The sequence below is a fragment of the Carassius carassius genome, chromosome 33 (assembly GCF_963082965.1).
Source record: "Carassius carassius chromosome 33, fCarCar2.1, whole genome shotgun sequence".
NCBI lineage: Eukaryota > Metazoa > Chordata > Actinopteri > Cypriniformes > Cyprinidae > Carassius > Carassius carassius.
In genome coordinates, this window is record NC_081787.1 from 2,411,112 (window position 1) to 2,426,962 (window position 15,851).

Consider the following 15,851-nt stretch of genomic DNA (forward strand, 5'->3'; position numbering starts at 1 on the left):
TGCTACATCACTATTTATTTAGAAACTAGTGTGTATTGGTATAAATTTTTAAATCATAATATTACATTTAATTTAAATATAAAGTACCTATTCTCATTGGAAATTACAAATAACAAACTGTCAACTAAATACAATTAGTTTAACTGTAAGTCTAACTATTAGTATTACTGAATAGCCAATAAATAGCAATCAAAACAACATATAACGTATCATTAGGAGTATAATATAGACAATAAACCTGAGTAAAATATAAATCAATGTAAATAAATACAAAATAAGAGCAAACGTCTTAAAATGGCAGAGGATTAAATGACGAACGGTTAATTGTGAAATTGACATTTATATTAGTCACTAATGAATATTGTACAGTCAATAAAAAAAAGTAATAGTAAAATAAAATTAGATTCTATGCATTTTTAACATGGCTTGCCATACTGACAGTTTTTGTTACTCTCACATCCAGGAGAATGGCCTGAAACCCATTTGAAGCATATCTCTCATTTGCAATCGATTTGCATTGAATTGGATCATATTCGAGTATTGTCATAAACCATAGTCACCAAAGAGTAAATAAAGATAGATGTGTTCTGTGTAATTCTAAAAATGTCATACTTAGAAGAACGGGTGATTACTGAACCACGGTTATGGGATTGAACTGCTACATCGACTTCATGTAAGAATTAATTTAAAAATGTACATATAAAAAGAGGCAAAATAACAACAAAGCCTTGATTCAATGATGTGCCTTTAAATATTATGTATGTGTGTGTCAGAGTCATATTTGCACACGTCTATATGCTTTTTGTGTTGCTTTGTCTGTATATGGCAGCTGCTAGAGGGGTTGGTTTGAATGATGCCATCCCTGCCATCCATTAGCAAATTTGTCCCGTTAGTGTGTTAAACCTTGTTAAACAATGTTATACGCTTCACAAACATTCATTGTAACATATACTGTATATTAAGTACATTCTGGACATTGTTTTAATTTTAAATTTGTACTAGATTGTACAGAACACTGATCAACCTTGCATTGTTTTAATCGTGCTCCATAAATAAATTAAACTAACAATATATGCTGCATGTGAATGCAACATCTTAGGCTTAAATATTAAAAACTTTTAAATATTGAAATTGTAAAGAGTCACAGCGATGACCAGCTGAAGATGTTCATTTTAAAGAAAAAGAATAGTATTAATATTTCCTGTTGGAGTTCTTTATGACTTGATTTTTTATAAACTCATGGATTTAATAAGCATTTCCTTTCAAATTTGAGTCATATGCTCTCCTGTAAAACTCCATCAGTTACAGTAGACTATTAAAAGCAACCCCTATAATCACAGGCTGAAGACTCGCATGCTCTTTTGCTTACAAACTGTCTAATGCATCTTAAGCATTTGTAGAGTAAATACCCACCCACGATTGCACACTTTACAAGCTTAGTTTATTGGCAAGTAGAGACAACTTTCGCCAGACACACCCCTAAAACTTGTACGTGGTGGTCTGCGTTTCTGATTGGTCGGTTAACACGACTGACAACACCTGCTTAACTCCTTCATCCGAATTGACACCCGGACTCTGGGAAATATATCCAGCATCCATCCCGTCTCCTCTTTCTCACTCGCTCTCTGTGTGATCTCGATCAGGATCCACATCAGATCATCCGGTCATTATTTACCAAGCACACTGAGTGGAGAAATGTTGATCAAATGCGCACTAGCCTTGCTGCTTCTCTTCGTCTTGGGGGACGCGGTGGGAACGGATCATGTTGACGTCCCCGAGAAACCGGCCAGTCAGAAGGGACGTCTCTCCTTACAGAACACAGGTAAGAGAATGCAAGGGTTGGGAAGCTGTGCTCGAAGGGTTGCGCGCGCGGACTAGTGCGAGCCGCGCGGTCAGAGCGCGTTTTCAGCGCAAAACCGGTCAGTGCACATCTCATCACGCGACGTTTTGCGAAAACGCAGGAAGACGATATCTCGTAAATACGGAGCACACGTGGCGAAATCCAATATTTTCTATTAATAGCGTGACACAGGCAAAGGTATGCTGTCTTATTTCCGAGCGCAGAGAGGATTTGCGTTTACGCAGGGCATTTTCGACTAGTACTGAGTGCAGATAACTCTCATGCAAAGTGTTCGCACGATCATTAGTAAGAGCATCAAATATAATCGGACGCAACATTGTGCGGATGAGCAAGTTTAACCTGTAACATGGAGTGATGCAATGGCTCTAGAGGTGGATCAAACTTAACCTTTCTCACGGCAGAAAAGCTATTTAATCCCGTGCATACCTGACAAAGAAAAACAGCAGCCATATAGCTTTTGCACGGGACCGACCCAGAGTACGTGAGTGTCGAGAGCTCAGGGTCTGTGTGACTGCGCGCACGATTCACACGTGCGTTCCCGCGCAAACCCCGGCGCGAGCGACGCAGCTGCTCACTTTACCTGTGCACTTCCGTCTGCATAGATCTACTGCAATGCATTTATACTAGCCTAATATTGGATAGTATTCATATACAATACATTAGAAACCTCACATATACTGTTTTCTGTCCAGCTGAAATGCTTTGGGAAAACTCTACGGAAATACCTAAATTAGAATATTTAGGCAGAGCATTTATGATTATTTTAAGTGGTGTGTTTAGAAATACTATTTCACTTAGTATATTTAATAATACTACTCTGAATCTTTCTGTGAAAACGTTAACCACTCATCTCTGTCATACACAATAACAAAATAGTATGTTTTTGTCCTCATCAGAGCGTAGTGTCTGATTGTCTACAATCTCCTTTTTGTGAAGACAGACATATGTTCATGTGTTTGATTGTCAGATTGGCTCACATAATGTGATGTTTGAGAAAGACAAACAACCAGTCTGTGTTTTTAATTTAATCTCTGTACAAAAGCATGCATTAAAGAAGCCATTGGGAGATCCCTAGAAATAGCGTTGTTAACATTTCTAGTGTAATTTGTAATGTGATGGCTCTGTTTTGCTGTTTTGCCTCGTGCTATGGCTTTTTACTGACACAGTGGGGTTTACATTGCACAGTCAGTTTTATTAACTTTGATGTAATGTATCAAACATTTATCAGTGCTTCTGCAACCTCTTTATAAATTAATTAAGTGCTCCTTTGTGTACTGGTATGTTTGAGCAAACAGAATTGCTTTTATTTTCTATAAAGATAGACAAAAAGATTAATATTCATGTTTCCATATGCTATTTCCTATTCTCTATTTCCCTGGTTATTTCCTGAAACTCAGTAGTCGTTGCTAATCTCTACAGCGAGGTAAAAGCAATCTGGTCCTGCCCTATATACAGTTAACCTTGCTTTTCCACATCTCGGGCAGTTACTGCAGGATGCCTCCCAGTTTGATGGACTTTAATAGCATACCTTAATTACCACAGTGCGCTCGCTGCTAAATTTGTCCCCTAAATACAGTTTTCACTGGAGAAACAAAGCCGGAAAATAGGCCTCCGCATTCATGTGTAACAGGTTGTCAAGTATATTTCTAAACCAGCTTTATTACTTATTTAAAAATAAACCTGTTGTAGAGATCACTTTTGGTAAATGTCGGCCAAAATCGAGTTCTGAACTCTTTATTTAGCATCTGTCTTTCTACGGTTTACAGCTGAGATCCAGCACTGTCTGGTGAGCGCAGGAGACGTGGGCTGCGGCGTCTTCGAGTGTTTCGAGAACAACTCCTGTGAAATCCGGGGCCTTCAGGAAATCTGCATGACCTTCCTGCACAATGCCGGCAAATTCGACTCGCAGGTAAGCACATGCTTGCCCCAGACGCAGCCAGAGAATTACCCTGCGACCGTCCCGAGCCAGATGGCACCGTCTCCAGCCTGGCTCGTGTTTGACAAGGTGCAGGTGGATTTGAATCCGAGGGTTTCAAGCTTGTAACACTGTCTCAAGATGTGTGTCTGTAGCAAAAACAGTTCTAGTCCATATTATCCCAGCAGAGAAAGAACGGCTGTTTATGACTTTATGATCTGATAAGACTCTGTTTTAAACACTCACAGGGCAAGTCCTTCATCAAGGATGCACTGAAGTGCATGGCTCATGGCTTGAGGCACAAATTCAGCTGCATCAGCCGAAAATGTCTGGCCATAAAGGAGATGGTCTTCCAGCTGCAGCGCGAATGCTACATGAAACACAACCTCTGTTCAGCTGCTAAAGACAACATTAATGTCATGGTGGAGATGATACATTTCCAAAACTTATTTCCCAAAGGGTAGGTACCACACTCGGTGTATTTGCACGTTTTTTGCAATCATGAATTAAGTGCTGACGACTGTCATACAAATAATGATCTGTTTTGTTCACGTCGTTTATAATGTAAGCCTAATAAATACTTTTTAATATCTTTCTTGGAATTGTATAATTGCATAGGCCCATATGATTTATATTTATGCTTTGAAAATTCATATTTATGTAATTAATTGTAATAAAATAATATAATGCAGTCTGATCAAACCCACAAGCCTACATTTCATTTAAAGACCTTTGTCTTTCTTTAAAAGTGTTTTTATTATTTATTTACTACCCTGGAAAAGATGACATGATATTGTGAATTTGATGTCATTTCTTTAAGTGCTTAAAGAGATAGTCCCCCAAAAATAAGAAAAATCCACGTCGTTCCAAACCTTTATAAAAAATGTCCTTTATTTTGAATGATTAATTATCCATTATCTCAAAGATCAAATAACCACGATCAGACAATTAACCAATAATCAAGTCAAGCCTGTTTTTAAGTTTGCTTGTTTGTTTATTAAATAAATGCAGTTGATGACATAATAAATACTCAAATGAATGTTATTTGCCTTAAGCTGCATGTTTTCAGGCAATTGATGTACTTTTCCATTTTAAAATACGTGTGCTGCTACGTAAAGTTAATTTAAGTAAGTTCATTTATTTATTCAAACACGGTCTGATAAAAGGTCTGTGTGTCCACACAGTCACTGTACAGTGACATAAACTGTAATTGCAGTGTTTTGCACCTCTTTTTAGCCTGTAATGAACATATGAGGACAACAGAGTCATTGAGTGTTTTGAAGTAGAGCAGCAGTGCTTTAACCGTGACTGACCACTATCGTCCCGCTTTCTTAGGCCGTATGTTGAGCTGGTGAACATCTTGCTCAGCTGTGGAGAGGAGGTGAAGGAAGCTATTACACGGAGCGTGCGTCTGCAGTGCGAGCAGAACTGGGGCGCTCTGTGCGACAGCCTGAGCATCTGTACGTCCATCCCTGCGGCTCCAGCATCAGGTGGCTTCGAGCGACGTCCGCCGCTTGCCTCACAGTCAGACGCCGAGCACCACAAGAGCACTCGAACAGGAGACAAGGACAAACCTGGGAAGGTCGGGTTCAGCTCACACACGCGAAGTCGGAGCCAAGGCCTGCGCCGCGCTAGTGTAGATGCCAGTCCCGCCGAGCAGGAAGACTCAAAGATCAGCGACATTCGGAGGTGAAACAGCAGGGTCACCTAAACTGACCATGACACCCCAATCCCTGAATTAACAGACTCAGCAGACCGCTTAATTCAACCCATCCACCCTCACGTCTCCACAGTCATTCCAGCTCTCCCAAACTGTACATTTTGCAGGGTGAATAAATGTGGTGGAGCTTTTTTGATACTCTAGATCAGGGGTTGGCAACCTACGGCACGCGTGCTAACAGTGGCATGCAGAGGGATAATCGCTGGCACGCAAGCAATAAGGAAAACTGTATAATGACGAACAGTTTGATGTAATAACTTCTCATAGTCACACAGCCTGTTAGGAGCTACAAATACTATTAAAGTGTGAGAATTAACTTGCATGGATGCACGTGCAAACACTGCACGTACTAGGTGCTTCAGATCAAAGCCTCGGTCTAACAGCACTCGTCAATGTCAAAATGACTGAGATGGCCAATCAGATCAAAGTAGGCGGGGTTTACCGTTCACAGAAGCAGAGCGCGAAGCGTCAGTTTAACGTTAAAGAGAGTGAGGTAAGATGAAGCTGCAAATCAATTAACATTAGTCAACTTTTAATAATACGTTTTACCATAGAAATGTTAAATGACCTAAAGCTATATCCAGTGATGAAAAACTTTCTGAAATATGGCCATTTTGAGAGAAAGAAAGTGGGGGGGGGGGTAAATTGTCTCTCTCTGCAGACAATGAAGCGATTTTGCCCCTTTGTTGTTGAGAAATATAATGTAGCGATTCAGTATCGATTAATAAAAGTAGCGTGACAACACTCATAGGTTTATGAGCTTCTGAATGCTACTTTTTGAATGCTACGAGTGGTGTGTGTTGTGTGTGTGTCTGTGTGTGCACGTTCATCAATTAAAGCAGTGCATTAACGTTGATTAAACGTTAAAAAAACTTTTTTTTATCGTATAATAAAAAATTGTGTATGTACCGTTTAAATACAGAATTATATCGGGGTGTGGGGGGGGGGGGCTGTGCACACTTGGCACAGTGGTTAACCATAAAAATAAAAAATGGCACGTCATGCCGAAAAGGTTGCTGATCCCTGCTCTAGATTATAGGACAGTGTTTATTTTGTAGAATTAAGACCAGTGCTTTTATTTCAGTTCTAATACAGCATCTCTACTTTGGCAAATCATATCCTGTTTAAGACTCAATCACCTTGTTTATTTATTTCATACTATATGCAACGTTTGAACATAGAACATGTACATATAAATCTATATTTATATAAACACATCTAAATATAGCCTCCATATTCGGTAATACTATATGTAATATTGTGCATAGAATGCTAGCTGTTGTATTAGTTATATTATTGCACCAATTACGCATCTGACTGTAGATATGTTAGATATGTTTGTTTCAGAAATGTGTGTGTGATTGTTATTTGAAATACTTGATTAAATCCAAGCTGTACAGGATTGAAGTACAGGTCTAGCACATACAGTACGACGCTCTGTGCTTCATAGAAGGAAAAGAAGTCATAATGACGTCCAGTAACAAGTTTATTGTGCCTTGAGAATATTTCATAGAGGCTTTACCCCAAAATGAACTGTGGAATCCAAGCAGGTGTATTAAAGTAAAAAAAAAAAAAAAAAACATCTGCCTCAGGTCTCAATATGATAAAGCACCCGACTGTATCACTTCAGTCTAATGAATATGCTGCATTTCTGGGCTTTGCCCAAAACGATTAGTTGAACATAAGAACAACTTTAGCACACAGTCTCTCATGGAAAGCAGGCCTGCTTGTGCTCTGGCCAAGTCCACAGCCAGCCGCTGGTGTTTCCAAGTAAAAAATAGCAGTTTTCTCCCGGAGATACTGAGAAGAGCCAGAAGCTGGAATTGTAGAACCCAGGATCTGAGTTAAGTCTACATAAGAAGCTCAGGGTATTGCTGACAATAATATTGAAATGGGTGAATTATTGTTTACTATAGCTCTGAAAAGAATTGTATTGGGTCCTTGCCATGTGATTGGTTGCCACCTGATGGTTTAAGAATAAGGAATGGCCTGTACAGTTCTGCTATTCATCAGCCTAACTAACAGTAGTTACTTTGACCAATCATCTTCATAATTCACTCAGGTATTCCAATGAACATGGGCTAAATGTGATCCACTTTGGGTTTAAACCTGGAAAACATATTCTCAGATTGTTAGAAAGAATTAAAAATGATAAAAATGTACAACTATTATATTGAATGATAGATTCCATATTGGTACAGATAGCATGTGTTCCAATTGTTTTAGAAAAATAAATACTAAAGCTCATTTCTTACTGAGATGTGTCTTTCTGGATAGTTTTTTCACACGCAACAAAAATCATGAATTAGACATATATACAGGTGCTGGTCATATAATTAGAATATCATCAAAAATTGGATTTATTTCACTAATTCCATTCAAAAATTGAAACTTGTATATTATATCCATTCATTACACAGAGACTGATATATTTCAAAAATGTATTTCTTTTAATTTTGATGATTATAACTGAAAACTAAGGAAAATCCCAAATTCAGAAAATTAGAATATTGTGGAAAGGTTCAATATTAAAGACACCTGGTGCCACACTCTAATCAGCTAATTAACTCAAAATACTTGCAAAGCCTTTAAATGGTCTCCCAGTCTAGTTCTGTAAGCTACACAATGCTGACTTGACAGTTGTCCAAAAGACGACCATTGACACTCTGCACAAGGAGGGCAAGACACAAAAGGTCATTGCAAAAGAGGCTGGCTGTTCACAGAGCTCTGTGTCCAAGCACATTAATAGAGAAGCGAAGGGAAGGAAAAGATGTGGTAGAAAAAAGTGCTGCAGCTGGCAGCAATAGGGATAACCACACCCTGGAGAGGATTGTGAAACAAAACCCATTCAAAAATGTGGGGGAGATTAACAAAGAGTGGACTGCAGCTGGAGTAAGTGCTTCAAGAACCACTACACACAGACGTAGCCTATGCAAGACATGGGTTTCAGCTGTCGCATTCCTTGTGTCAAGCCACTCTTGAACAACAGACAGCGTCAGAAGCGTCTCGCTTCAAAAAGTACTGGACTGCTGCTGAGTGGTCCACAGTTATGTTCTCTGATGAAAGTAAATTTAGCATTTCCTTTGGATATCAGGGTCCCAGAGTCTGGAGGAAGAGAGGAGAGGCACACAATCCATGTTGCTTGAGGTCCAGTGTAAAGTTTCCAGTCAGTGATGGTTTGGGGTGCCATGTCATCTGCTGGTGTTGGTCCACTGTGTTTTCTGAGGTCAAAGGTCAACACAGCCGTATACCAGGAAGTTTTAGAGCACTTCATGCTTCCTGCTGCTGACCAACTTTATGGTGATGCAGATTTCATTTCTCAACAGGACTTGGCACCTGCACACAGCGCCAAAGCTACCAGTACCAGGTTTAAGGACCATGGTATCCCTGTTCTTAACTGGCCAGCAATCTCACCTGACCTTAACCCCATAGAAATTCTATGGGGTATTGTGAAGAGGAAGATGCGATATGCCAGACCCAAGAATGCAGAAGAGCTGAAGGCCACTATCAGAGCAACCTGGGCTCTCATAACACCTGAGCAGTGCCACAGACTGATCGACTCCATGCCACGCCGCATTGCTGCAGTCATTCAGACAAAAGGAGCCCCAACTAAGTATTGAGTGCTATACATGCTCATACTTTACATGTTCATACTTTTCAGTTGGCCAAGATTTCTAAAAATCCTTTCTTTGTATTGGTCTTAAGTTATATTCTAATTTTCTGAGATACTGAATTTGGGATTTTCCTTAGTTGTCAGTTATAATCATCAAAATTACAAGAAATAAACATTTGAAATATATCAGTCTGTGTGTAATGAATGAATATAATATACAAGTTTCACTTTTTGAATGGAATTAGTGAAATAAATCAACTTGTTTATTATATTCTAATTATAGGACCAGCACCTGTATATATATATATAATTTTTTATATTGTAATAAATAATATATATATAATATATATATAATAAAATTTTAATAATAAAGTTAAAACATAAAATAATAATAATAAAAAAAATTATTTGGAATTAAATCATCTAATTGGGGCTAAATATGCCCAGGTACACATATACTTATAAGACGATATAGCGAATTACAAATGCAGTGAGCAGCGCTGTCATCAGAAATCACCATTAACAGATGAAAGCAGAGTACAACCAAGAATGAATGCTGTATCAGAGTCGCTCACTCATAAAACTGGACTCTACATAATACAGTGAGCTTCCTGATACAGTAACACTTCAATGACGCAATTGTTCATTCGATACTAGTACAAAAAATATTTTTCGAACGTTTTCGTTTTTGAATTGTTACATTGAATCCGTAATAAGTAAATCACATGAATGGACTCTTGCTGGACCCCCTGCAGTTTGCTTGGGTCTACACTTTATCCTCCAACATCTGGACAGACCAGGGACTTCTGTGAGGATCCAGTTTGTGAACCACCAGCTTTCTGACAGACAGGCAGCTGCTAGTGAGACTGGGAACATTCACATCCAGCGCATGCACCATCAGCACTGGCGCCCCTCAGGGATATGTGCTGTGCCCACTCCTCTTCTCTCTGGACACGAATGACTGCACTGCACTAAAGACCCCTCTGTCAAGCTCCTGAGGTCTGCTGCAGATGAATCATCGTCCTCATCCAGTCGGGGAAGAGTCTGCATATAGAAGCGAGGGTGAGGAGCTTAGCTGTCTGGTGCAGTTTTAACAACCTGGAGCTGAACACGCTCAAAACAGTGGAGATGATCGAAGAACACCCCAGCATTACATTTACACAGTGAGGGTGAGGGAGTCCACATAGACATTAATCATAATAAAACTCAATTCAAACAGGCCTGAATTTCCAAGAATCTGGTTTCTTTAAGAGAAAACGGTTAGACAGGTCCATGTTGTCTGGAGCCAGTGCCAATGATGTGAAGAGGGTTCTTCTTGACTGGCACATAAAGCTGTCAGGGCATGTGGGATGGGGTTGGTGCCAGGCTAATCTACAGCTGGCATCTCCTCCAGCGTCCTGCAGAAACACTCAGCTCATCGCAGCAGTGGAAAAAACGCTCTTTCTATCGTCCGAGTATATGCACCTAATATATGACAGACCAACATCACAACAAAGTGGCCGTTCTGAATGCTGATGAGTTTACTGAGCTGAAAGTGTGGGTGATCTGGTCAAAAACGCGTCGTCAGGCTCCCAAAGAGCACTGTTTTCAGACATGCCTGGAACGGGGCAATGTGAATCTCATGCATCTATACTGAGACATCATGCAATCAATCAATCAATGATACAAAACTACCCAAAAGGGCTTAGTTGTGAATCAACATGTGCGAGTCAGCTGCAGGTGGTATTGCATTCAGGGGTATTTTTGTATGTTTTACTCAGAAAAAAATACTGTGCATGTCATATATTTTGACACAGAGATGACTTAAAAGCTACTGTTACATGGCATATATGATAAAAACTGAAAGGATACACTTTCAGAATAAAGATTTCCTGATAATTTACTCAGAAATTAAGGCTTTTAAAGGAAAATATTTTAGGATTTTCTTCATATAATGGACTTCAATGGGGACCAACGGGCTAAAGGTCTAAATTGCAGTTTCAGTGCACATTTAAAAGGCTCTGCACGATACCAGACGAGGAAAAATGCTCTTATCTAGTGAAAAGATCGTTCTTTTTTTTTTTTATATATACCTTTCAACCACAAATGCTCATCTTGCACTAGCTCTGTTATGGTAATCATGTTGGAAAGGTCACGCACGATCAGCTCTTCGTCTGTGCACTCCAGTTCAAATAGATAGAGTAGGGAGAAAAACTCATTTCATCTCACTGCGACTGAAGAAAGACAGACATGAACATCTTGGATGACACAGGGGTGAGTAAATGATCAGGACATTTTTATTCTGGAAATGAACTAATCCATTCACGCAGAGACTGTTAGCGGTAAACTTCCAGTCTTGACGGTTGCTTGTCCCGTTTAAAGGTCCTAAATCCTTGCATTTTCACAACTCACAACTTTAAAAACTGTTCTGAGTTTTTGTTTAAAAGGTGTTTCGTCAGCTGAACAATTGGTATGTTGTTAGTAGGCTACAGTCCATCAAACACACTTTACTTCAGTCTCTCAGAGTCTAATTAAACATGGCAGTACCCACAGTCAACAGATTATCAAACAACCAAGACTATCAATCAGTGCTTTTAGAATGTGTTTCAATGTGTTTGTTTTCTGTGCATGAATCAATGTGACAGGCTCTTCTCTTGTACTGCTGCTGCCCTCGATGCAAGCACTGCGTTACTGCCCTCTAGCGGTCACTTATATACAGTGCCTGTGGAAATCAAATCAACAGCTTTGTTCAAGATTTGGTTACATTGAAAACGGTTAACTTTGAGTAATGCAATTCGAGGAACATAGGATCTTTAGAGCGTTGTGATTTATGTTTCATATTTGTTATTGAGAAAGCCTAAACTTAATTTTAAAACACCTGTATTTCCATTTGCATTTAAGAAATTGCTTAAAAGTTTTTTTGTTCTTTTTTTTATGCATCAACAGTGAACATAGAAAAGACAGAACAGATAGAACCTCTACTGGAATAAAATTGGGGTGTGGTCTACAGATTGTAAAATATTTATTTAAGATGAATGGAAGCAAAAACGTTAGTCATTATGGATTTAGGGGAGCTGGGTGACTAATAATGCCAACGATAATAAGGTAATGGAATACACTCAGTAGTCAGAAACTAAAAATAGATATAACCATGTCATTTACTGAATATAAGCAGTAATCTAGGACTAGATAGCTTTGCATATACAGAGCATAACATGCTGGACGTTAAAGATATTATTGATCCAGAAAATAACTTACTTATCAATATTAATAACTGCTGTAGATGTTACACAGATGAGCAATTCAATATTTTGCAGTTATAGCACAGTATATCAGTTATCCACTTTAACAGCAGAAACCATTTTTTTGCACAGCATTGAAGAATAAAGACAATCGAAGAATCATTTTAACATCATATCAATATCATAGACTTGGATCAACACTGAGAAAAGTGTGGATTTTGTGATTGATGGTTATGAATTAAATGATAAAAATAGAGTGAATCGAATATTTTTTTTTACAAAATATTATGTTCATATGTGGAGATTATAACATAAAAAAGCATACAATTGACAGAAGATTTCATCAATACAATGTATAGCATGGGTTTATATCCAACAATCACTAGACCTAGTAAAATTACATTTCACAGTGCTACACTGATAGAAAATATATTCATGAAAATTATGTTTATGGATTAACATTAACAGTGTGAATAGTGGGTTATTATATAATAACATCAGTGACCCATTTTTAATCACTATCACTGTATGTATTTGTAGTTCAAATATAAAACTTTAAGACCTGTAGAAAACAAATGCTTTTAAGAAAGAATTATTGATTCAAAACTGGAAATTAGTATGTGATGAAGATAATATTGATAAAGCATTTAGGAATTCCTAAAAAGATTTTGTCATCACTGTATGACAAAATCTCTTTCTGTGAAGAGGTTAATGGAGAAATGGCTCTGTTGAGTCTTTCACGGATGAATGAAACAGTGACAGCAATATCACTGCTAAACTTTTTCTTCCAAAAATAACCTAGCAACAATTTTTGCTAGTGTCTCAAACAATAAAAATGCACACATTTTTCATCTAAATTTAGTACAAACATCACATGAATTAAATTATTGATATTTGCAATTGTGCAATTTGATAATAAAATAGTTTAATAATTGTTCATTTATGATACACCGTGTTAGTAGCTTGTACATGTAATTTTTGATCAGTTAGAAAAATATCTAGAAAAATGGAAAAGGTAGCCAACTAGTTATTTTCCAGGCCGTTGTCCGTTTTAAAAGTGCAATGCATAATTTAAAATGTAGGTAAAAAAAAGTGTGAATTAAGATAGTAGATTGTGCCCTATTTTTACAGACTTTTCTTAGAGTGTGCAGAATGTGTAGATTTACTAGTGTACTAGCTAATAAATAAATTAAATTAATTGTTCAAAAACTGCATAAGTGTTCAATAATCCAATGGTGTGTTTAAAAATTGTTATTTTGTGTTTTAATATAATTTTACAAACAAACCTAATATACATATTTTTGCAGAGATTTGATGTAGTGACAATTTTGCGTCGTGATTGCGTAATGACGTCATCGCTCAGTGTCCCCTGAAAAAGAGTAGGCAACACTGAAAACTTTAGAACAGAGAGGAGTCTAGATTAGCAAATGTGCTACATTGTAGTTTAATTTCACAGACAAAATAAATGTTATAGGTAGGCTACATTAGCTATATCGTAGAATGAAATGTTTTAAATCACACTAAAAAAAAAAAACTAAAAAAAAACGAAGTGTTAGACCTATGGGAAAAGTGGGGTCTCCATCTTCTGAACAGGGAATGTTTTTTTGGAAACCAGTCACTTCATGAACTCAGCTTCCGGATGGGAGCAACCAGCTGCAAAAGCCCTCTTTAACTATGATTAATATAGCGACAAAGCCTTTTTGAAATATGAGCATATGAACATGTTTCAGTGTGAGCGAGTAGTCAAAACTATTGTGAGACAGGTCATCTGACTCCCTTCGGGAGCAATCATGTTCCCGTCTGTCTGACTGATCCACTGCCAAAGCTGTGAACATGAGTTTAGCAGGAAAATGTTATTCCCCAGGACAAATCATCTGATGACAAAACACACAGCTCTCAGTCGCAGTAATGATTTTTTTTCTTCTGTGTTTCATGCGATATTATCTACATCTGATTTTACAGTCCTTACATGTGGTCTTAATTGTTTTGTTTTGCAACTTCAACTTTGTATTTATTTATTTTTAGCATTTCAATCATGAATTAATAACTTCAGGGATGAACTGCACAAATGCATGTGTCACAAGGTGACGATCTTTAGGGGCGGAACCAAAATTCGGGAAGTTTGGTTCCGCCCGGAAGCGTTTCCGCCCGGACCGGAAAAACAGAACACCGGAACTTCCGGTAGCGCCGTAAGAAGGAAAATCAGGGAATTCGATGCACCTGTGCCTAGTTAGGGACAGCGGTTGGTGATTGGAGGATACGCTGGACAAGGCAGTACTTAAGGCCAAGTTATTTCCCAGTCTCGGAAGCTCTTTTTGGTGTGTGTGAAGCACTGGGTTGTGCCCGTCTTGGTACGCTGCTGGTAGCTGTCTAACTCTCTCTCTCCCTCAGGCTGGAATTGTATGATTGTGAAGACATCGCGAACCTTAAAGGTTGAGAAGTGAACAGATTATACGGCGAACTGAGACGACGTGAAAAAGGGGATTGGAAGTGGCATTGATGTGAGTACTAAGAGCCAGTCGAAAGTGCCCTGTATATTGACCTGGCGTTGTGTAGATCTCTCCAGGAGGAGGAGGGCGGCCCTACCCCTAATATAGTGTGGTGGGAGAGCCGAAGGAATACTTATTGAAGTAGTCACAACGACGACATCACTAGCTAGGCCGCATATTCCATCGCCAGATCCGAACCAAGCGAAGTGAAGGAAGACGGGTGTCCTTTCCGTACACTGAGTGTGGTGGGTGAGTCTTCGTGCTGTGAAAACCTATAATTTTGACGTGGTGCTGTATATTGCTGTGGGCTGCTGTGTATTGCCGTGTGTCCTGTCAGATAAACCCCCGCCTTCACGCACTTCGGCGTGGGAGGACAAGGAGATTGCTGGTCCTAGCCTAGTTCAGTACAGTATATGTTGTGAGCGTGCTTCAGATCTCCGGAGATAGCACGGTACGCTGTGTCCAGCCCAGAGGTGAAAGCCATCCAAAGCAGAGTAACTGTGTTTTGTGTCCAAGTTGATACCTGTGGAGAGGAAAGGAAAGAGAGTGAGTAACACAAGGAGAAACAGAGGAAACCTGTACTTACAGTGCGCTGTGTTCAGCCCAGAGGTGAGAGCCATTCAAAGCAAACTAACTGTGCTATTGTGCCCAAGTTGATACCTGTGGAGAGAAAAGGAGAGAGAGAGTGAATAACACGAGGAGGAATAGAGCGAACCCTGTACTTACAGTACGCTGTGTCCAGCCCAGAGGTGAAAGCCATCCAAAGCAGAGTAACTGTGTTTTGTGTCCAAGTTGATACCTGTGGAGAGGAAAGGAAAGAGAGTGAGTAACACAAGGAGAAACAGAGGAAACCTGTACTTACAGTGCGCTGTGTTCAGCCCAGAGGTGAGAGCCATTCAAAGCAAACTAACGGTGCTATTGTGCCCAAGTTGATATCTGTGGAGAGAAAAGGAGAGAGAGGGAATAACACGAGGAGGAATAGAGCGAACCCTGTACTTACAGTACGCTGTGTCCAGCCCAGAGGTGAGAGCC

At 39.1% G+C, this 15,851-nt stretch overlaps 1 protein-coding gene across 1 annotated transcript; it reads left to right on the forward strand.

Annotated features, from left to right (window-relative positions):
* The first annotated feature begins 1,585 nt into the window (after positions 1–1,585).
* Positions 1,586–5,636, forward strand: stc2a (stanniocalcin 2a). The gene is made up of 4 exons (XM_059522298.1): positions 1,586–1,822; positions 3,628–3,770; positions 4,025–4,236; positions 5,112–5,636. Exons 1-4 carry the CDS (start codon positions 1,696–1,698, stop codon positions 5,467–5,469), a joined length of 840 nt encoding a protein of 279 aa, XP_059378281.1. The 5' UTR covers positions 1,586–1,695; the 3' UTR covers positions 5,470–5,636.
* Positions 5,637–15,851: the final 10,215 nt, after the last annotated feature.

Excerpts from the sequence above, each read along its gene's own strand:
- stc2a (XM_059522298.1), top strand. The coding sequence starts at position 1,696 with ATGTTGATCAAATGCGCACTAGCCTTGCTGCTTCTCTTCGTCTTGGGG. Across the intron at positions 3,771-4,024 it reads CCGGCAAATTCGACTCGCAG|GGCAAGTCCTTCATCAAGGA; the intron begins GTAAGCACATGC and ends AAACACTCACAG. Across the intron at positions 4,237-5,111 it reads CAAAACTTATTTCCCAAAGG|GCCGTATGTTGAGCTGGTGA; the intron begins GTAGGTACCACA and ends CCGCTTTCTTAG.